This window comes from Rhinopithecus roxellana, chromosome 5 (genome assembly GCF_007565055.1).
Source record: "Rhinopithecus roxellana isolate Shanxi Qingling chromosome 5, ASM756505v1, whole genome shotgun sequence".
Classification (NCBI taxonomy): domain Eukaryota; kingdom Metazoa; phylum Chordata; class Mammalia; order Primates; family Cercopithecidae; genus Rhinopithecus; species Rhinopithecus roxellana.
Genome location: NC_044553.1, coordinates 160868291 through 160890962, shown reverse-complemented (window position 1 = coordinate 160890962; position 22672 = coordinate 160868291). Strand labels below are relative to the sequence as shown.

The 22672-nt window shown below is 44.4% G+C and overlaps 1 protein-coding gene across 2 annotated transcripts in view; it reads left to right on the top strand.

Annotated features, from left to right (window-relative positions):
* The window catches only part of MOK (MOK protein kinase), a 75502-nt gene that overhangs the window by 29301 nt on the left and 23529 nt on the right, over positions 1-22672 (top strand). For both annotated transcript variants that reach the window (XM_030930180.1, XM_010353623.2), the window contains exons 3-4: positions 10403-10492; positions 13315-13385. In XM_030930180.1, coding sequence (XP_030786040.1) covers positions 10403-10492; positions 13315-13385 — 161 coding nt within the window. The remainder of the gene's footprint in view (positions 1-10402; positions 10493-13314; positions 13386-22672) is intronic.

Below are 22672 nucleotides of genomic sequence, written 5' to 3'. Positions count from 1 at the left end.
AGAGAGAGGACGCATGTTCTCTAGAGTCTTTCTGGCATTTCTTAGAGCCACTAATGCCATGTGCTCGAATTACCTCTCAAAAGCCCCGCCGCCTCTTATCCCCCCACTGGGAGTTTAGGGTTTCAACGTGTGGATTTTAGAGGACATAAACATGCAATCTATAACATTATACAGTTCTTTAAATGTAAAATTTGTATACCTTGACGTGCACATTGTTTATCTGTACAGTTTTGGCAAATGGATATTCTCGAGTAATCAAGATGTGGAACGTTACTATAACCCTAGAAAGTTCTTCCTTGCTCCTTTTCAGTTTCCCACTGCCATCCCAGGCAATCACTAGTATGTACTCTTGTGTCCAGCTCCTTTCACTCAGCATCATGTCTTTGAGATTTATCGTGACTGTTGTTCAATAGTTTTAATCTCTCTTTTTTTTTTTTTGAGATGGAGTCTTGCTCTGTTGCCCAGACTGGAGTACAGTGGCGCAATCTCAGCTCACTGCAACCTCTGCCTCCCAGATTCACGCAGTTCTCCTGCCTCAGCCTCCTGAGTAGCTGGGACTACAGGTCTGTGCCACCACACCTAGCTAATTTTTATATTTTTAGTAGAGACGGTGTTTCACTGGACAGGCTAGTCTTGAACTCCTGAGCTCAGGTGATCCTCCCGCTTCGGCCTCCCAAGGTGCTGGGATTATAGACGTGAGCTACCGCACCTGGCCAGTTTATGCCTTTTTAATGTTGAGCAACATTCATTACAATCTGTGACTACAACACAATTTCTTTATCCATTTTCCTGTTAATGGACTTTTTGATAGTTTCCAGTTTTGGGCTACCATGAATAAAGCTGCTATGAAATTCGACTTCTTAGGCTGGGTGTAGTGGCTTGCTTCTGTAATCCCAGCATTTTGGGAAGCTGAGGCGCAAGGATTGCTTGAGCCCAGGAGTTTGAGACCAGACTGGGCAACATACAGCCTGGTCTGTATGTCTTATGAAGAAAGACTTTTAGTATCTTTTTTTTCTCTACAGAAAAAAAAAAAAAAAGACCAGGGCATGGTGGCTCGCTCCTGTAGTCCTAGCTACTTGAGAGGCTGAGATGGGAGCATTGCTTGAGCCTGGGAAGTTGAGGCTGCAATGAGCCATGATCACACCACTGCACTCCAGCCTAGGTGACACAGCAAGACCCTGTCTCAAAAAAACAACTAAAGAAATATAGAAATTCTACTTGTGCATATATGTTTTCATTTTTTCTTTCTTTTTTTTTTCTTTGAGATGGAGTTTCGCTCTTGTTGCCCAGGCTGGAGTGCACTGGTATGATCTCAGCTCATCACAACCTCCACCTCCCGGGTTCAAGTGATTCTCCTGCCTCAGCCTCCAGAGTATCTGGGACTACAGGCATGTACCACCACACCTGGCTACTTTTTTGTATGTTTTTATTTTTTCTTAGGCAGTTACCTAGAAACAGAATCACTGGGTCAAAGGGTAGGTATATGTTTGACTTTGTAAGAAACTGACAAGCCTTTTCTCAAAGGGATTGTAGCTTTCTATTTTATTTTTTTATTTTATTATTTTTTTGAGACAGAGTCTCCCTCTGTCGCCCAGGCTGGCTATCTCGGCTCACTGCAAGCTCCAACTCTTGGGTTCACGCCATTCTCTTGCCTCAGCCTCCCGAGTAGTTGGGAGCACAGGTTGCCCGCCACCAGGCCTGGCTAATTTTTTTTTATTTTTATTTTTTAGTAAAGGCGGGGTTTCACCATGTTAGCCAGGATGGTCTCGATCTCCTGACCTCGTGATCCACCCACCTCAGCCTCCCAGAGTGCTGGGATTACAGGAGTGAGCCACCGTGCCTGGCCTGTAGCTTTTTATATTACCACCAGAGAAAAATAAAAGTTCCAGTTGCTCCCTATTCTCACCAGCATTTGATGTTGTTGTTATTTTAAGTTTAAGCCATTCTGGTGATTGTATGGAATTATCTCATGCTAGTTTTAGTTTCTACTTCCCTGATAACTAATGATGAACACTTGATCATGTACTTACTGGCCATTCATGTATCTTCATTTATGAACTGCCTGTCCAAGTTTTTGCCTCTTTAAAAATTTAGACCTTAAGAAACAAGCTATCCTAAGGGAGAAAAAAAGAAAAAATAATTTAAAACATTAGGCTGTTTGCCTTTTTATTGAATTTAGGAGTTCTTTATATATTCTGTATAGGAAGTCTTTTATCAGATATGTTTTACAGGTAGTTTCTCCAAGTCTGTGGTTTGCTTATCCATTTTCTTTTTTTTTTTTTTTTTTTGGAGACGGAGTCTCGCTCTGTTGCCCAGGCTGGAGTGCAGTGGCCGGATCTCAGCTCACTGCAAGCTCCGCCTCCCGGGTTTACGCCATTCTCCTGCCTCAGTCTCCCCAGTAACTGGGACTACAGGCGTCCGCCACCTCGCCTGGCTAGTTTTTTGTATTTTTTAGTAGAGATGGGGTTTCACCATGTTAGCCAGGATGGTCTCGATCTCCTGACCTCATAATCCGCCCGTCTCGGCCTCCCAAAGTGCTGGGATTACAGGCTTGAGCCACCGCGCCCGGCTGCTTATCCATTTTCTTTATGGCATCTTTTCATGTGCTGAAGTTTTTTATGTCAGTGAAGTCCAATTTATGGAATTTTTTGTGGTTATTGTTTTTTGCTTTCTGTCTTAGAAGAAATTTTTGCCTATTTGCAGGTTGTGAATATATTCTCCTGTATTTTCTTCTAAAAACCTTATCATTTTAACTTTTTACATTTAGATCTGTGATCCATCTTAAGTTAATTTTTGTGAATGGTGAGCGGTAGGGATCAAGCATCATTTTTTTTTTTCCCAAATGAATATCCAGTTGTTCCAGTATCATTTGTTTAAAAAAAAGACTTTCCTTGCCCTCAGTGGGTTATTTTGCCAAAAGCCAATTGACTGCAAAAGTGTAGGTCTGTTTTGGGCTCTCTGTTCTGTTTCATTGCCCTCTTTGACTGTCATTATGCCAATACTATACTGTTTTGATTAATGTAGCTCAAAAGTAAATTTTGAAGTCAGATATTAAAAGTCTTTCTTCTTCTTCTTCTTTTTTTTTTTTTTTTTTTTGAGATAGAGTCTCGTTCTGTCGCCCAGGCTGGAGCGCAATGATGTAATCTCCGCCTCCTGGTTTCAAGCAATTCTCCTGCCTCAGCCTCCTGAGTAGCTGGGATTGCAGGTGCCCACCACCACGCCCAGCTAATTTTTGTATTTTTAGTTGAGACAGGGTTTCACCATGTTGGTCAGGCTGGTCTCAAACTCTTGACCTCAGGTGATCCACCTGCCTTGGCCTCCCAAAGTGCTGGGATTATAGGCTTGAGGTACTGTGGCCGGCCTCTTCATGTTTTTAAAGACAATTTTTTCTACTCTAGGTCTCTGTACATCCATATACATTTTAGAATCAGCTCATTTTTTTTTTCTGTGAGGATTCTAGGAGTATAGCTCATTAATTCTATTAAAAAATAAAACCAGCCAGGCACAGTGTGTCACGCCTGTAATCGCAGTACTTTAAGAGACTGAGGTGGGCTGATCACGTGAGCCCAGGAGTTCAAGACCAGCCTGGACAACATGGTGAAACCACGTCTTGACTGAAAATACAAAAATTAGCCAGGTGTAGTGGCACATCCCTGTAGTCACAGCTGCTTGCGAGGCTGAGGTGGGAGGATTGCTTGAGCCTCGGGGGTGGAGACTTCAGTGAGCCAAGATGATGCAGCTGCACTGCAGCCTAGGTGACAGAGTGAGAACCTGTCTCAAAAAAAAAAAAAAAACAAAGGCCGGGCGCGGTGGCTCACACCTGTCATTCCAGCACTTTGGGAGGCTGAGATGGGCAGATCATGAGGTCAGGAGATCAACACCATCCTGGCTGGCAACAGTGAAACCCCGTCTCTACTAAAAATACAAAAAATTAGCCGGGCTTTGTGGCAAAAATTATTCATTTTTGAATAATAACTCAACCTTGCATTCCCAGTATACCTGGGATTCCCCACTTAGTCATAACATGCGATCAGTTTTACATATTGCTGGATTTGATAGTATTTTGTCAAGTATTTTTGTATTTGTACTCATAAGGGTTACTTTTTTTCGTGATGGAGTTTCACTGTGCCGCACAGGCTAGAGCGCGGTGGTGTGATCTTAGCTCTCTGCAACCTCTGCCTCAAGCAATTCTCCTGCCTCAGCCTCCCAAGTAGCTGGGATTACAGGCACGCACCACCATGCCCGGCTAATTTTTGTATTTTTAGTAAAGATGGGGTTTTGCCATGTTGGCCAGGCTGGTCTTGAACTCTTGACCTCAGGCAGTCTGCCAGACTTGGCCTCCCAAAGTGCTGGGATTACAGGCGTGAGCTACCATACTTGGCCTGTACTTTTCTTACTATGTAAAAGTCTTTGTTAGGGAGTTAGGTGAGGCGTCTCACACCTTTAATCCCAGCACATTGGGAGGCTGAGGTGGGAGGATGGCTTAAGCCCAGGAGTTTGAGACCAGCCTGTACAAGAGAAGACCTTGTTTCTACAAATAGAAAACAGCTGCGCATGGTGGCAGGCACCTGTGGTCCCAGCCACCTGGAAGGCTGAGGTGGGAGGATGGCTTGAGATCAGGAGGTCAAGGCTGTAGTAAGCAGTGATTACACCACTGCACTCCAGCCTGGGCAACAGAGTAAGACCCTGTCTCAAAAAAAAAAGAAACAGCAAAAAAGTCTTTGTTAGGTTTTGCGGCTGGGTGCAGTGGCTCACACCTGTATTCCCAGCACTTTCAGAGGCTGAGATGGGTGGATCATTTGAGGCCAGGGGTTTGAGACTAGCCTGGCCAACATGGCAAAACTCTGTTCTACCAAAACTACAAAAATTAGTTGGGTGTGGTAGTACATGCCAGTAATCCCAGTTACTCAAGAGGCTGAGGCACAAGAATGGCTTGAATCCCGGAGGCGGAGGTTGCAGTGAGCCGAGATTGCGCCAGTGCACTCCAACCTGGGCAACAGAATGAGAATCTGTCTTTTAAAAAAAAGCCGGGCGCGGTGGCTCAAGCGTGTAATCCCAGCACTTTGGGAGGCCGAGACGGGCGGATCACGAGGTCAGGAGATCGAGACCATCCTGGCTAACATGGTGAAACCCCGTCTCTACCAAAAAATACAAAAAACTAGCCGGACGAGGTGGCGGGCGCCTGTAGTCCCAGCTGCTCGGGAGGCTGAGGCAGGAGAATGGCGTGAACCCGGGAGGCAGAGCTTGCAGTGAGCTGAGATCCGGCCACTGCACTCCAGCCTGGGCGACCGAGCGAGACTCCGTCTCAATAAAAAAAAAAAAGGTTTTGTTAGATTTTGGTATAAAGTTTTTCAGGCCTAACAGAACAAGTTGGGAAGTGTTCATTCCTCCTTTTTTTCCTGAAAAAGTTTGTGTAAGAGTACTTCTTTTTTAAATGTTTGAAATAATTCACCAGTGAAATTGTCTGGTCCAGTTTTCCTTGTGGGGAAGGTCCCCCCCACAATGATGTTGATTATAGCATCATTCATAGTGATAAAAAGATGGAGTCACGATGAAGTGGTGGAATAAGCAATGACCTCAAGGCACATCAGCCTCAGCCTCCCAAGTAGCTGGGATCATAGGCACCTGCCACTATGCCTGGCTGGTTGTTATATTTTTAGTAGAGACAGGGTTTCACCATGTTGGCCAGGCTGGTCTCAAACTCCTGACCTCAGGTGATCCATCTGCCTCAGCCTCCCAAAGTGCTGGGATTACAGACTCTGTCTCATAAAAAAATAAATAAATGTCCCCCTTAAGAAGGTAGAAAAATAAGAGTAAATTAAATATCTTAAGTGAGAGAAAAGCAACAGTAAAGAGGAACACAAATCAATGAAATAGAAAACAAATAGAGAAAATCAACCAAGCCAAAAGATGGCTCTTTAAAAAGATTAACTAAATTGATAAACTCCTAGTAAGGCTGATGGAGAAAAAAAGACATCAACACTAATGTCACCAACCAGGATCAGGAATGAAAAAGTGGATCACTACAGTTAGATATTGTAAAAATAGGCCGGGAATGGTGGCTCACACCTATAATCCTAGCACTTTGGGAGGCTGAGGCTGGAGGATGGCTTGAGCCCAGGAGTTCAAGGCTGCAGTGAGCTATAATCATGCCACTGCACTCCAGCCTGGGTGACAGAGCAAGACACCAGAGATATCATTGTCTCCAACAGAATTAAAAAATAATAGGCGGGGCGCGGTGGCTCACGCCTGTAATCCCAGCACTTTGGGAGGCCAAGGCGGGCGGATGACGAGGTCAGAAGTTTGAGACCAGCCTGGCCAACACAGCGAAACCCTGCCTTTACTAAAAATACAAAAAATTAACTAAGCGTGGTGGCGGGCCACCTGTAATTCCAGCTCCTCGGGAGGCTGAGGCAGGAGAATCAGTTGAACCTGGGAGGCAGAGGTTGCAGTGAGGCGAGATTGTGCCATTGCACTCCAGCCTGGGCAACAAGAGCAAGAAAACAAAAAAAACTCAAAAAAAAAAAAAACCAAAAAATTAAATAATGAGAGTATTACAGATAACTGTATGCCAATAAATATGACAATTTAGGTTAAACAAATTCCTCAAAAAACACAGTTACCAAATCTGACACAAAATAAAAATGGAATTTGAAACAGCCCCATTTGATAAAATAGCCATATTTTATTTTTATTAGTTGTTATCAAAAACCTCCCAACAGATGATAAAGGGTTCTGAAATGGAATTGTGGTGACAGTTGCACAGCTGTATAAATGTCCTAAAACTCATTTATAATAGCTGAATTTTATGCCATGAAAATTATACTTCAGGCCGGGCACAGTGGCTCACGCCTATAATCCCAGCACTTTGGGAGGCCGAGGCAGGTGGATCACCTGAGGTTGGGGGTTCGAGAGCAGCCTCGCCACCATGATGAAACCTCGTCTCTACTAAAAATACAAAAATAGCCTAGTGGGCACCTATAATCCCAGCTACTCAGGAGGCTGAGGTAGGAGGATAGCGTCCACCTGGAAGGCAGAGGTTGCAGTGAGCCTAGATCGTGCCACTGCACTCCAGCCTTGATGACAGAGCAAGATTCAGTCTCCAAAAAAAAACAAAAACAAAAAAAATTATCTTATTTGGCACATACACATTTACAATTGTCATTGTTTCCTAATGTATTGACTCTTTTTTTGACATCATGAAATCATAAGTAGTAGTAATCCTTATTTTGCAGTCTATTTTGTTTAATATTAATATAACCATTTCTTCCTCCCCTTCCCTTCACTTTGAGGACGTTCTTCATATAGATTGTATTGGTTAGATAAACTTATTTTCCATAAAATTCATCCAATAAAATGAAATGTTGAAATTTCATAATTGATCTTTAAATTTTTTTTTTTTTTTTTTTTTTTTTTTTGAGACAGAGTCTCGCTCTGTCACCCAGGCTGGAGTGCAGTGGCGCGATCTCGGTTCACTGCAAGCTCCACCTCCTGGGTTTACGCCATTCTCCTGTAGCTGGGACTACAGGCGCCCATCTCCACACCCAGCTAATTTTTGTATTTTTTAGTAGAGGTGGGGTTTCACCGTGTTAGCCAGGATAGTCTCCATCTCCTGACCTCGTGATCTGCCCGCCTCGGCCTCCCAAAGTGCTGGGATTACAGGCGTGAGCCAATGAGCCCGGCCGATCTTTAAATTTTTTTTAAAAGTCTAAGTCCTGGTGATCATAATTTGTTCCCTTTGTAGATTCCACTTATGGTAAATGTCATCTGGTTCTTTTTGGAGCAAAGGCTGCCTACATTCCTCTTACGTTCAGTTCTGTGATATTTTGTTTCCAACAGAACAATAAACAAAAACAAACTGAATGTCACCTGACCACAAAATTCAAAGCAACTCCAAGGCAAAGAAAAGTAGTTACTTCCAGGTTTTTTTAAGATTTTTTTTCATGATTTTGATAGAGGGGATAGAGTTGATTTGAATTTTATTAATCACTGTTACTTGAACAATTGCTAGATCCTGGTATCTAGTAATATCCAGGAAAATGTGCCTTTCTAAATGTTTGTCTTAGTTCATTATTTCTCAGTGAATGCCTGTGGAGATATGAAAGAATCCTGTCTCCATTAAGCAAAATATGTTTTGGGGTGTGATAACTGGTTTTCCTAATACAGATGAGAAGAGTGGATATTTGTCTAAATAGTATGGCTGTTTGGCTGCCCAGTTCTAAAACCTAAGTTTTTCAGATTGGGTGTTCAAAAATTGGAACTATTGCTAGCTTGTTAACTCTTTCCACCTGAAGCAGGATTTCTCTATCTCAACACTGTTGGCATTTTGGCCTGGATTTTTTTTTTTTTTTTCTGTTCTGTGTGTTGTAGAATATTGAATGATTTGTATTCATTGGTAAATAGCTGCTGTCCTGACGCTCCTGAGTGTCGCCTGGACCCCTTGTTCGGCACTCCCTAGTTCTGGCCACCTTGAGGATCCGGCTCCAGCATGGTTGGCTGTGTCTTTTCTGATTGGTTGTGGATCTGGGGTGCAAGTTGCTAACACTTTGAATACCAACTTGGATGTGAGGGAGGAAATACAGGATAGTAATGAAAATGGGGGATAGAACTTTTAGTCCAAAATATTCTTAGACTCTTCAGGCTATTCTGTTTTCAGGCTTTTCTTAAATATCAGGTTTCTATTTGTTGGCTAACATGAGAGTGACTTAAAATATTCAGACTTATTTATTTATTTATGTATTTGAGATGGAGTCTCACTCTGTTGCGCAGGCTAGAATACAATGGCACAATCTTGGCTTACTGCAACATCCGCCTCCTGGGTTCAAGCCATTCTCCTGCCTCAGCCTCCCAAGTGACTGACGATTACAGGCACGTGCCACTGTGCCCAGCTAATTTTTGTATTTTTAGTAGAGACGGGGTTTCACCATGTTGGCCAGGCTGGTCTGGAACTCCTGACCTCAGGTAATCCACCCACCTTGGACTCCCAAAGTGCTGGGATTACAGGCATGAGTGACCATGCCCAGCCTCAGCCATACTGATTTAAAACTACACCTATACTGCTGGGTAAAACTACTCTTCAAATAACCAAACAAAATGTTGAGCTTTCCACTATATGTTAAAAGTTGATAGAACAGAATTTGCCAATTGAAAAAGTAGTCCCACAATTAGTTCCTTTTGGAGCCCCTGAGATGACAGTTTCTGGTGAATTGAATTATTCAATTAGATGTGACCCCATAGGCCTACCGTAATGAAGTGGCATTCTCAAAAGAGGTCTGTCTAGAGGGCAGTAACAGCCAGCCTCAGACCTTGGACCTGATTGCACTGTATTGGCATGATTTGTATTGCCAGAGTGGTCTTCATAAAGAAGAGCCTGCAATAAGACCTGCCAAGAGAGTGCTTGTCACCAGGTGAGTGAAATGGAAAAGAGGGCCGGGTGTGGTGGCTCACACTTGTAATCCTAGCACTCTGGGAGGCCAAGATGGGTAGATCACCTGAGGCCAGGCGTTTGAGACCAGCCTGGCCAACATGGTGAACTCCATTTCTACTAAAAATACAAAAATTAGCCAGGCATGGTGGCAGGCACCTGTAATCCCAGCTACTTGGGAGGCTGAGGCAGGAGAATTGCTTGAACCCGGGAGGCAGAGGTCGCAGTGAGCCAAGATCGCACCATTGCACTCCAGCCTGGGCAACAAGAGGGAAACTCCGTTTCAAAAAAAAAAAAAAAAAAAAGCAATCGAAAAGAGTATAGCATCATTAAAGATAAGAAAGAGGCTGGGCACAGTGGCTCTCACTTGTAATCACAGTACTTTGGGTGGCCGAGGCGGGCAGATCATTTGAGCCTGGGAGTTTGAGAGGGCATAGTGGGATGCACCTGTGGTCCCAGCTGCTCAGGAAGCTAAAGTGGGAGGATCACCTGAGCCTCCAGTGAGACATGATTGCACCATGGCACTCCAGCCTGGATGACAGTGAGGCTTTGTCTCAAAAAAAAAAAAAAAAAAAAAAAGAGGGGTGGGTCTTTTCTTGGAACTTTGAAGTGCTCATTTTCAGATAGTGTATCTATAAACTGAAGACTAAATCTTAATTATTAATCTTATTAATAAATTTAATCATAAGTTTTAATGTCTGTTTTTATGTTTGTTAATCTGTAAAATAAACTACCAAGTATTATTTCAGGATCTTAGATGGGAAAAATTTTAACATATGTTCTAGCTATAAGAACTTTGTTTTTTAATACAGCAATGAGGTATAGCTTAACTGCAGTTTCTAATGGGAGAAATAAAAGTTGATTAACTTGCTTGAAATATTTGTGAGTTTTAAAATTGTGATCCTGGATAATAAGTAACTCTAATTTTGAAGTTGACCTAAACTGTGAATGAGCTGTCCATTTTTACCTACACGATAGCGTTGAGCAAGTCAACAACCTACGAGAGATCCAAGCACTGAGGCGCCTGAATCCGCACCCAAACATTCTTACGTTGCATGAAGTGGTTTTGTAAGTATATTTGGAGCTTGAAAAGTTATCTAAATTTGATGAAAATAATCTCTTTTTAAGGAAGAAAACCATGGTAGACATTTTGAATATTTGCTTTGTAGCTCAGAGAGTAACCATTTTTACTTCATCTTACATCACATTTTTATTTGGAAAAATGTACATCTGATTCTTTTTTTTTTTTATTTTTTTGAGAAGGAGTCTCTCTGTCACCCAGGCTGGAGTGCAGTGGCGCAATCTCGGCTCACAACAAACTCCACCTCCTTGGTTCAAGCCATCTCCTGCCTCAGCCTCCTGAGTAGCTGGGATCACAGGCGCCTGCCACCACGCCCGGCTAATTTTTTGTATTTTTAGTGGAGATGGGGTTTCACCATGTTGACCAGGTTGGTCTCAAACTCCTGACCTCAGGTGATCCACCCACCTTGGCCTCCCAAAATGCTGGGATTACAGACATGAGCCACTGCGCCCAGCCAGCATCTGATTCTTAATGTGGAAATACCTTCATTTAGGTGACTCCACATCATAAAAGCATCCGTCATGCAAACAGTTCATCTCCTGGAGCTCAGTTAGGCTGCTGAGGTCTTGAGTGTGAATTTTGACCTACTGGAAAAGCACTGTTGTGTTATTTCAGGGATTGTACATTCTCACTCTGTCCCTGCCAGTTGTCATTTCTTTTTTTTTTTTTTTTTTGAGACGGAGTCTCGCTCTGCCGCCCAGGCTGGAGTGCAGTGGCCGGATCTCAGCTCACTGCAAGCTCCGCCTCCCAGGTTCACGCCATTCTCCTGCCTCAGCCTCCCGAGTAGCTGGGACTACAGGCGCCCACCACGTCGCCCAGCTAGTTTTTTGTATTTTTAGTAGAGACGGGGTTTCACCATGTTAGCCAGGATGGTCTCGATCTCCTGACCTCGTGATCCGCCCGTCTCGGCCTCCCAAAGTGCTGGGATTACAGGCTTGAGCCACCGCGCCCGGCCCAGTTGTCATTTCTGAACAGTCTCCTGTAGCCTTTCTTACTGTAATTGATAACATTTCTGGGGATTTTTCATTTCTGTTCTAATTATAGAGTAGTTTCCATAAGGCTTATCTATCATTCAAGAAGGCGGAGCACAGCTTGTCCCTCGGTGCCTGCCTGAGCCTGGGAAGCCTTCTTCCTGACAACTCTGTGCTGGCCTTACAGACCTCACTGAGCCAGGGAGTCAAACTACAGGATTTAGGGACCTTCTTTGCTGTGGGCTAGAATGGCACCGCCACTCTGAGAGGGTGGCCCTCGGTGTAGAAGCTTCGGTGTGGCTCCAGAGGGAGTCTGGCCTATAAGATCGACCGAGGAACTCCAGTTAAACTCCATTGCCAGTTAAAGTCTAGTAGATTTTAGGCCGGGCGCGATGGCTCAAGCCTGTAATCCCAGCACTTTGGGAGGCCGAGACGGGTGGATCACGAGGTCAGGAGATCAAGACCATCCTGGCTAACACGGTGAAACCCCGTCTCTACTAAAAAATACAAAAAACTAGCTGGGCGAGGTGGCGGGCGCCTGTAGTCCCAGCTACCCGAGAGGCTGAGGCAGGAGAATGGCGTGAACCCGGGAGACGGAGCTTGCAGTGAGCCAGGATCCGGCCACTGCACTCCAGCCCGGGCGACAGAGCGAGACTCCGTCTCAAAAAAAAAAAAAGTCTAGTAGATTTTAATCAGAGAATGGAACAGTTTTAAACTCAAAATGAAATGTCTTGTTATAACTGTGTGACTTCCTGGCCTGTAGTGTTCTTAGAAGTCAATTTGTCCAGAGACTGCAGTCCAGAGACTGCAGTTAGTATGTCATAGTGTCAGCACTGCATGCACGTCATGCACCTCCCACACAGTTTCCACAGCACTCTGTCCAGAATCTCACGTGGGCCTCGTAACAACCAAGACCCCTTCCTGCCAGATTGGGGGCACCCAGAGTAGGGTCTGGGGTGATACAGGCTCCCGCTCAGGACTCTGGGAACCCTTTAAGGGCCTGCTTGAACTCAGGAGAAGTTGGTGGCTCAGCCAGCAGTCTCTGTCCCCATTCTGTGTCAGCATTGATATCACACGCTTGTGATGTGACTCGTTTTTCTCTTTTTCCCCTGACTGGTTTTTAGTTGTTACTCTCCCATTGTGATTTATCCCAATTACATGGAAGGAATTTAGCTAAATTAAAATTTAATTTGCAGTCATGGAGCATGAATTAATTTCTTTTCTTTTCTTTTTTTTTTTTTTTTTTTTTTTGAGACAGGGTCTCACTCTTTTGCCCAGGCTGGAGTAGAGTGGTGCGATCTTGGCTCACTGCAACCTCCACCTCCTGGGTTTAAGCTATTCTCCTCCTTCAGCCTCCCGAGCAGCTGGGACTATAGGCGCCCACACCCAGCTTTTGTATTTTTGGTAGGGACGGGGTTTCACCGTGTTGGCCAGGCTGGCCTCAAACTCCTAACCTGAAGTGATCCACCACCTTGGCCTCCCAAAGTGCTGGGACTACAGGCATGAGCCACCACACCTGGCCTCTTTTATTGTTTTGCTTACCCAACTCCCCAACCTTTTTCTTCTTTCTGCTGATAGTTAATTATGTATTTTCAAGACATATATGTTTTCGACTTTTAGAATTTTGTTCAAAGTTGGGTTTTGCTAGTATTTTTAATTAATTTTACCTGAAATACTGATTTGAAATCAGAACCTTTACTGTTTCAGCAATTACACTGTAGTATTTGATGTGGGAGTGCCTTATGTTTACTAGAAATGTTTACAAATGGATTAAATATTGGATTGTATTTTCTGATTAAGGCCAGAAAATTTATTTTAAAAACGGCTTTCTTCTTCAGTGACAGAAAATCTGGTTCTCTTGCACTAATATGTGAACTTATGGACATGAATATTTATGAGCTAATACGAGGTACGTGGAATAATTTGAAAGCTAACCTAAGATCCTCTTTTAAGGCTTCTAATTCATACATATGCTTAGTTGTTCTCAACATCATTAGTCATCATAGTGCCGTAGTTATATATAATACACAGTACAGTGCCACTTCACTCATGGGAAGGCATTTTCCTGACGGCTCGTCTACTCAGAACATGACTGCAAACAAGAAAGAAAGTCCCAGGCCCTCTGGGTGCCCTTGTGATCTGGGGGAGGGTGGCAGGAGGCAGCAGGGGCAGAGCGCCTGCAGCCAGCCCCGCCGTGGGCATGCGTGCACAGGCCCACTGGCTCAGGGGGCCTCTCAGCTCCCCAGATCTGCTGTTGCTCGACATTCTGTTCCATGCCTCTTCAGGCAGAGCTTTCCCTCCAGAATAGTCCCCTGCTTGTGAGAGAAGCTCCTGCCATTTTCCACGATGCTCATTCATTTCCTTTCTTCTGAACAATGAAGCACTGTTGAAGACAGCATGTTTGCCTGAGGTGACCTCATTCAGGGCTGGTTTCAGATACTTACAGAGGTCCCCTGAGGGCAACAGGAGAAAAGGAGAGCCGGCTGGCCCTCATTGAGCAAATTGTTCCTGGGGGCCTGATCTCATGGTTGTGTTAGATGTCAGAACAAATGAACCTTGTATATCTCACTAAGAAAGCAACACAGCAAGTGTTGGATTTTTCATATCACGCTATGCCTAGAGGACAAATAAAAAACAACTGTCCTACTGTCACATGAGTGACTACTTATTAGAAAAGAATTTTAGTGACAGCATCATAGATGATTTAGATGGTATATTAGCTCGCAATTTGGGCCACACTGAAGATGATGTGCTATGGAAACTTTTTAGATCGATAAACTATTTTTGTGATGAAGAAGACACTGATGTTGAAGATATATGTGAAGAGTTCAAATAAAATTGTTTTTATGAAATTGGATAGTGGAAAAAAGCATTTTATCAATATTCATGTATTTTATATGTGACTTAAAATATGTGTGTGATAGTAAATTACTAGCAAAATAAATGGCATAAGTAGCCAAGTTTTTCTACATCCATAAAAGTTGATGTATATAAAGCTGGGCGCAGTGGCTCATGCCTATAATCCTAGCTCTTTAGGAGGGAGGCCAGTACGGGTGGATCACTTGAGGTCAGGAGTTCAAGACCAGCTTGACTAACAAGGTGAAACCCTGTCTCTACTAAAAAATACACACAAGAAATTAGCCAGGCATGGTGGTATGTATCTGCCTGTAGTCCCAGCTACTCAGGAGGCTGAGGCAGGAGAATCGCTTGAACCTAGGAGGCGGAGCTTGCAGTAAGCCGAGATCGTTCCACTGCACTCCAGCCTGGGTGACAGAGTGAGACTCCATCTCAAAAAATAAAAATAAAGACCGGATGTGGTGACTTATGCCTGTAATCCTAGCACTTTGGGAGGCCGAGGCAGGTGGATCACTTGAAGTCAGGAGTTCAAGACCAGCCTGGCCAATACAGTGAAACCTTGTCTCTGCTAAAAATACAACAAAAATTAGCCGGGCGTGATGGCATGTTCCTGTAGTCCCAGCTTCTTGGGACTGAGGTAGGAGAATAGCTTGAACCTGGGAAACAGAGGTTGCAGTGAGCCAAGATCACACCACTGCGCTCTAGCCTGGACATCGCAGCCAGACTCCATCTCAAGAAAAAATAAAAACTCAACAAGAAGGCAGAATTTTTGGCGAGTCACTGCGTCTTTAGACACTTGAGAAAGCGTTGTTTAGTGTGTGTGTGTGTGTGTGTGTGTGTATATATTTTTTTTTTGAGATGGAGTCTAGCTCTCCCAGTGGCACGATCTCAGCTCACTGCAACCTTCACCTCCCAGGTTCAAGTGATTCTCCTGCCTCAGTCTCCCAAGCAGCTGGACTACAGGCATGTGCTACCATGCCTGGCTAATTTTTTTTTTTTTAAGATGGAATCTCGCTGTGTCGCCAGGCTGGAGTACAGTGGCGCATTCTCGGCTCACCCACAACCTCCACCTCCCGGGTTCAAGCAATTCTCCTGCCTCAGCCTCCTGAGTAGCTGGGAATACAGGCATTCTCCACCACCCCGGCTAATTTTGTGTTTTTAGTAGAGATGGGGTTTCTCCATGTTGGTCAGGCTGGTCTTGAACTCCTGACCTCAGGTGATCTGCCCACCTTGGCCTCCCAAAGTGCTGGGATTACAGGTGTGAGCCACCGCGCCCAGCTAATTTTTGTATTTTTAGTAGAGATGGGTTTCATCGTGTTGGCCAGGATGGTCTCGATCTCTTGACCTTGTGATCCACCCGCCTTGGCCTCTCAAAGTGCTGGGATTACAAGCGTGAGCCATCCCACTTGGCCCAGATACTGTTATTATCCTTATGTGAAACATGAGGACATTGAGGTATGGGGAGATAAGTTACTTGTCCAAGGTTATATACCTAGTAAGTGGTAGAACTGGGGCTGAACCTAGATAACCTGATCCTAGAGTGCATGTTCTTAACCATCACACATACTGCCTCATGACAATCCTCTGTGGTTGGCACTGTTATTATTCCCATTTTACAGATGAGGAAATTGAAGCTTGAAGGATTAAGTAATAATCCAAAATTAAGTTGTTAATAAATGGCAGAACTGGGACTTAAACTCAAGCCTGACTCTGAAATCCTAACCGTTAAGCTCTGTTGCTGCCCTGGATCTCTATTTCTGGGCCCAGCTCAGTGCCTTAAATGAATAGGGGCACCTAATTATTTACGGTTGTTGACGATGATGCTGCTTTAGTGAAAACTCAAACAATCACTAAGGCTTTTGCTACCAGAATGGCGATTCTTACGACTTAAATTGCTGCTCTCAGGTTATTAGAATATTGAGGAGCACTATGAAAGACTAAAGAATGAGATAATAATGAAATAAGGGAACAATCACACAGCCATTATTGAATTGTCTACTTTACAGCAATGCGCAAGGTCTGGCAAGAACTGGGAAGATAAAGAAGCAGCATGTCAGATGCATGGTTTTGATATTGAAAGGGTATATAGTCTTTTTTTTTTTTTTTTTTTCTTGAGACGGAGTCTCACTCTGTCGCCCAGGCTGGAGTGCAATGGCGTGATCTTGGCTCACTGCAAGCTCTGCCTCCCAGGTTCAAGCCATTCTTCTGCCTCAGCCTCCCGAGTAGCTGGGATTAGAGGCGCCCACCACCACGCCCAACTAATTTTTTTTTTTTTTGAGATGGAGTCTCACTTTGTTGCCCAGGCTGGAGTGCAATGGCACAATCTCAGCTCACTGCAACCTCCGCCTCCTGGGTTCAAGCCATTCTCCTTCCTCAGCCTCCCGAGTAGCTGGAATGTCTGCTGCCACGCCCAGCTAACTTTTTGTATTTTTAGTACAGATGGGGTTTCACTATGTTGGCCAGGCTATCTCGAACTCCTGACCTCATGATCTGCCCGCCTCAGCCTCCCAAAGTGCTGGGATTACAGGCGTGAGCCACCGTGCCTGGCCTGAAAGAGTATATAGTCTAGTGTCTACATAAACTATATGAAAGTGGTATCATAAGAGAAAAGGAATTGCTGGGGTAATTTTCTCTTTGTTGAACAGGTGTCAGATGAGGCAGAGATTGTGTGGGCTGGGAAAATAGGGCTTTCCTGGAGGAGTGGTAGAATTAGACAGGTGCAGGAGAGGATGTCTCATTTGCAGTGACATACCATGGGTTATTCCAGAGGCAGGGACATGGTGGGGAACATAACAGACACAGTTCCCACCCATGTGGAGCTCACACTTGATGACAGACAGGAAACAAAGAAATTACCAAGAATATCAGTCAAAATGATCAAGAATTCCAGTTAGGGATAAGTGCTGTCAGTGAATGAAACAGGCCAATGTGTTAGATAGTGATGAGGATAGAGTACTTCAGGCAGAGGGACAGCCAGTGCAAAGGTCCTGAGGCCACCATGAGGAAAGAGGCCCATGTGGCTGGAGGACATGGAGGAGAGTTGCAGGAAATGGAGTAGGCAGGCACCAATGAGGCTGGTAGGGCGAGGGTAAGAATTTTCATTACTCTACGGCTTCAATGGGAAGCCGTTATTGGGCTTTAAAGCAAGGGAGAGGTGGTTTTCAATTGGTATTTAGACCAGTGTTTCCAAAATGATCACAGAAGACCAGTTGTCTTATTTCTAATGTATTGCAGACCAGAATTTTTGTGAAATATAGTAAAAATGAATTACCAGAAAAGTGATCGTGTGCTTAGATGTCACAACATGTCAAATTGCCACCAACGGTTCTAAACAGTTGTCCTTAATTTATGTCATCTCCTCTTAGACCAGTAACAGTCCCTGAACTGTCATCAGCTCATGGACTGTGCTTTGAGTAGCACCTTTTTAGAAGGAATTTTCCAGTTACTGTTTTAAGAATAAATTTGCTGTAGGTGGATGTGTTGAGTCTCCCTTTTAGTTGCAAATAACAGTCTCCCCTATTCTCTGATTAACTCAAGAGGGGTTACTCTGTGATATGGATAGATTGCCAGAATTGTTGGGAGGACTGAAGAAGCAGACTCCGGGCTTGGCCTGTAGGAAGTTGCTTCTCACAGCTGCTCTCCATGATCAGGCTGCTCCCTGCTGCTGACAACGCTCTGCAGAATAAAGCTGCTGCAGCTACCGGGGCTGGAATCAAGCCTTTTCTGCCAGGATCAGGAGGCAGCTGTGATCCGTGCCCTCAGAATGGATGCCTTCTCTCCTCTCATCTGCCCCCATACCTGGGCCTGAAGCGTCTTTCCCAAGTGTTCCATTTAGGCAGAGCCCAAGTCACATCTGAAACTCTCAGCTGCAAGGCAGCATGAAGAATGTCATTTGGATTTTCAGGCCTGGCATGCTAGATGGGGGTTGGGCTAGGTCCTGAGCAAGTCAATCCGTGGGTGTGCCATGAAGGCAAGAGTGGTGTGGGAGCCTGGGGAAGGGATGGCGAAGGCCCTTTGCCCACCACTCTCTCGGGAAGAATGTCTCTGGATTCTTCTTTGGCATGAGTTAGTAATTGGGGTGAATAGAGAATGGCTACCCCGCCAGCGATCCTAGTTTGTGTATTTGGGTGCATGTGCCTAACGGCTCTGGGCTCATGCCATCTGCAGTAGGAAAGCCTGTCTTGGAATTTATGAAGGAAAAATTGTAAAAGAGGTTTAGTTTCCATCATAATCTGACTATAGAGGCAGCTACTCTTTTACAAGATTGTTTCTGAATCTACTCTCTTTTTTAACTGTTTCAAGTTAAATTGATAGGACCAGGTGCAGTGGCTCACACATGTAGTCCCAACACTTTGGGAGGCCAAGGCGGGAGGATTGCTTGAGCACAGGAGTTTGAGACTAGCTTGAGACCCTGTCTGTACAAAGTATTTTTTTTAAAAAATTATCTCGGTGTGGTGGCGCACGCCTATAGACCCAACTACTCAGAAGGCTGAGGTGGGAGGATGGCTTGAGCCCAGGAGGTCGAGGCTGCAATGAGCTGATTGTATCACTGCACTCCAGCCTGGGCAACAGAGTGAGACCCTGTCTCAAAAAAAAAAAAAAATACTCATTTGCCTTAGTGAGTGGCTAGTTTGTAGTTCTCTCCACCCTCGCTGGAGGGGCGTGTGCTGGGATGCTGTCATCATGCAGGCCACAGTGGCAGCTGTGTTCCTTCAGTTAGTGCTGAGTCACAGTGAATGCCTTGGTTTATCACTGTGTTCGCTTAAGTTTTTAAAATTATTAGTGTCATATATGACATTCCTTAGAGGCTTCTTAATGAGAGTATTTGGTAAAAATTACCTTGGTCAGGAGAGCTAGAGCTTTTGGGGCCTGCTGGCATTCACTAAGGGACATATGAGAAACTTCTGAGTGACTTGTTAATTGTACTCTATTTTACTTGTTTCAAACTGTTTGAAAACAAGAATCTGATGGGAACCAGAAAGTTCGGATCTCGTTCTGGAGAAGTTTATGGAGAGTGGCTGGGCAGCGCTTTCCTTTGCAAGGCTGTGGTCTCTAGCTGTTCAGACCACTGGGCACACACTGTTGCCCTGATAGCTCACTCCAGCAGTAACACCTCTCCTACTGGCCCGGGACCAGGAACAGCTCCCTACCCCTAGGGCTGTGAGTAGGGAGTTTCCAGGAGGAGACCCAGGGAGGCAAGGAAGGGCGGGCACCTGAAGAGGACTCTTACCTGGGACTGAAGGCATCTGAGAAGCACAGATTCCTGGCTCCATTAGATCTAGGTTCAGGCCTTGAAATCTGCTTTTTTTTTTTTTTTTTTTTTTTGAGACAGAGTCTGGCTCTTGCCCAGGCTGGAGTGCAGTGGCACAGTCTCGGCTCACTGCAAGCTTTGCCTCCCAGTTTCACGCCATTCTCCTGCCTCAGCCTCCCAAGTAGACGTGACTACAGGCACCTGCTACCACGGCTGGCTAATTTTTTGTATTTTTAGTAGAGACGGGATTTCACCATGTTGGCCAGGATGGTCTCAATCTCCTGACCTCTTGATCCACCCTCCTCAGCCTCCCAAAGTGCTGGGATTACAGACATGAGCCACCACGCCCGGCCAAAATCTGCTTTTTAAAAGACTTCTAGGTGATTATGAAGATTGGATAGATTAGACTTTTCCTAAAAGATTCCACGTTTCCCAAATTCAAGTTCAGATGACTCTAATGACAATTTTATGATACGAGGAAGATTTGAATGTGTGGACCTGGCTGGGAAGGGCGTTCCTGGAATGGAACATCATGAATATAGGTACTGGTGAGCTTTGGGAGCAACCAGAGAAGAGTCCGTGAGGGAATTCACCTGAGCATTCGATAAACAATTAAACAAGAAGGGTGTGGTGGGGCATGGTTCTTGAAGCAAGGACCCAAGACTAGTCGCTGCACCTGGGCTCTTGTTAGGCGACTATGGGGCTCCACTGCAGATCTTCTGAAGCAGAAATGTGGGTGGAGATGAAGAGGGACAATCTGTGTCTTAGCAGCCCACTCATGGGAGTGTGAGAACCCTTGTGGTGGAGAGGAATTGGTTGAAGGGGGTCTTGAGTGCCAGGGTAAGTCAGGGGGGCAGTGAGATTGGGTTTGATCGCAGGACCCAGGGGCACCTGATGAGATGAACTTCCAGCAGCTTCATCCTGCTGCATGTGTGAAGGAGAATGGAAAGTTGCTTTCTTTTCATCTGTTATAGATATTAATTTAATAAGATTCCAGAATTCCTCAAGCTTGGGAAAGCTGATAAAGCTCTTTTGATTCTTTTGATTTTAATTCTGGAAAATTGTTGACAAATCATGTGAAACAATAAAAAGGTGATAGTATTACACAAAAAAGTTAATTGTGGCCGGGCGCGGTGGCTCATGCCTGTAATCCCAGCATTTTGGGAGGCCAAGGTGGGCAGATCACGAGGTCAGGAGTTCAAGACCAGTCTGGTCAACACAGTGAAACCCCATGTCTACTAAAAATACAAAAAAATTAGCCAGGTATGGTGGTGGCGAGCACCTGTAATCCCAGCTACTTGGGAGGCTGAGGCAGGAGAATTGCTTGAACCTGGGAGGCAGAGGTTGCAGTGGATGGAGATCGCACCACTGCACTACTGCCTGGGTGACAGTGCGAGACTCCATCTCAAGAAAAAAAAAGAAAAAGCTAATTGCACCTAGACATTTTACAATTTAAATTACTTTCTTTTATTTGTATGTTATAAACATTCTTGTTAAGCAGAGAAAAAGAATAATTTTAATTTTCAAAAGAAATTGTAAACTTAGGACCAAAGGTGTCAAATGGTATATGTGCTTATGTAGGGAGGAAGTGGATTTCCAAACTGTTAGGTGAACATGGTCATTGTGCAGATTTAAAACTTAATAACTTAAAACACACACTTTGAAAAAATTTGAAAATTAAAATCAAGTAAAATTGACATCTTCTGGAACAAGGGTAAGCTGTGATGCTGGGCGTGTGGTATGAAGTCTTCAAACACAGTAGAAAGCTGCGGGCACCAAGGCACAGCCAGCCCAGGCGCTGAGTACAGGGCAGCTGCAGGGGACTGTGCCAGCCACGCTAAACGGCCTCTCCTGTGAAAGAAGACATGTGGACTGAGACTGAAAGCAGTTGAACTGCGTCTGGAACTGTGATCTATCCCCCTTTGAAGTGGACATCTCCACATAAACAGGAAAGCCTAGCGTAACACTGGGTTGACGAGTGACTCCTAACATTTTCATACTCAGCGCAGGCTGAAGGACAGCGTCCTGGAAGGCCTCCAAGGCCGGCCGAGGCTGTCAGACCATGCTACTCGTGTGGCGATCGCTCAGTGCTGTTCCCACTGAAACCGTAGCACACGCGCTCTGAATGTTCACAGAGCTGTGGCCAATGTTGGAGGTGACACACGTGCTAATTGCCCCGATTTCATCCTTATGTATGTATGGATCAAAATAACACTCTCTGGGTCCCATGAATAGGTACAATTACTACATTTCCACTAAAAATAAAAGGAAAAAATTATCAACAATTCTGTCTTCAGTAATGTTTATTGTTTATTAATTTTTTAGTTGTCTGGCAATTTCCCAAAGCTGCTTTACCTGTTTCAAAACTCAGAAAAACCACGTATGTTAGAACAGAGGAGCCAAGGCAGAGTCACTGTGCAGCTGATAGAGCTGACTTGCCTGGGTGCCTTCCAAAAAAGGCCCCTGTGGTATCTTCACCATGTTTATATATTTTGTTAAATTTGCAAAAATAAGGTATTTCAACCACAAAGTTAAGACTGCCATCTCTTCTGTTTTAACCTCTCCTACGTCATATTTCCCCTCAGCGTAACGGTGAAACAGCCGTGGACATGTCTGGAATCTTGTTAAGGGTTGGCTGGGATACATTTATATGCTTTGCAGTCTCTTCCATGTATTAATAGTTATGTTATTGCTGGCCATCTCATTTGGGATGTCTTCTAGGAATACTCTGAATATAGTCAATGCAAATTAAAGAGCATTCACTCCATAGAAAACTTGAAAAATGAAATCTTATAACTCAGATATGAAAGAAACTTAGCAGTTTCCCCAAATTTGACAACAATCCTAAACATTACATGGTGCTAGTAACACATAGTTGAGGATGTAGAAGAAACCTCTATAAACTGCCAAAAAGAAAAATAAAAAGGAATTTTCCATTAAAAATGTATGTGCTGTGTAATTTTAAATGAGATCATGCCAGTATACAGAATTTTTTTTTTTTTTTCTCCCGGAGTTTCGCTCTTGTTGCCCAGGCTGGAGTCCAGTGGTGGGATCTCGGCTCGCTGCAACCTCTGCCTCCTGGGTTCAAG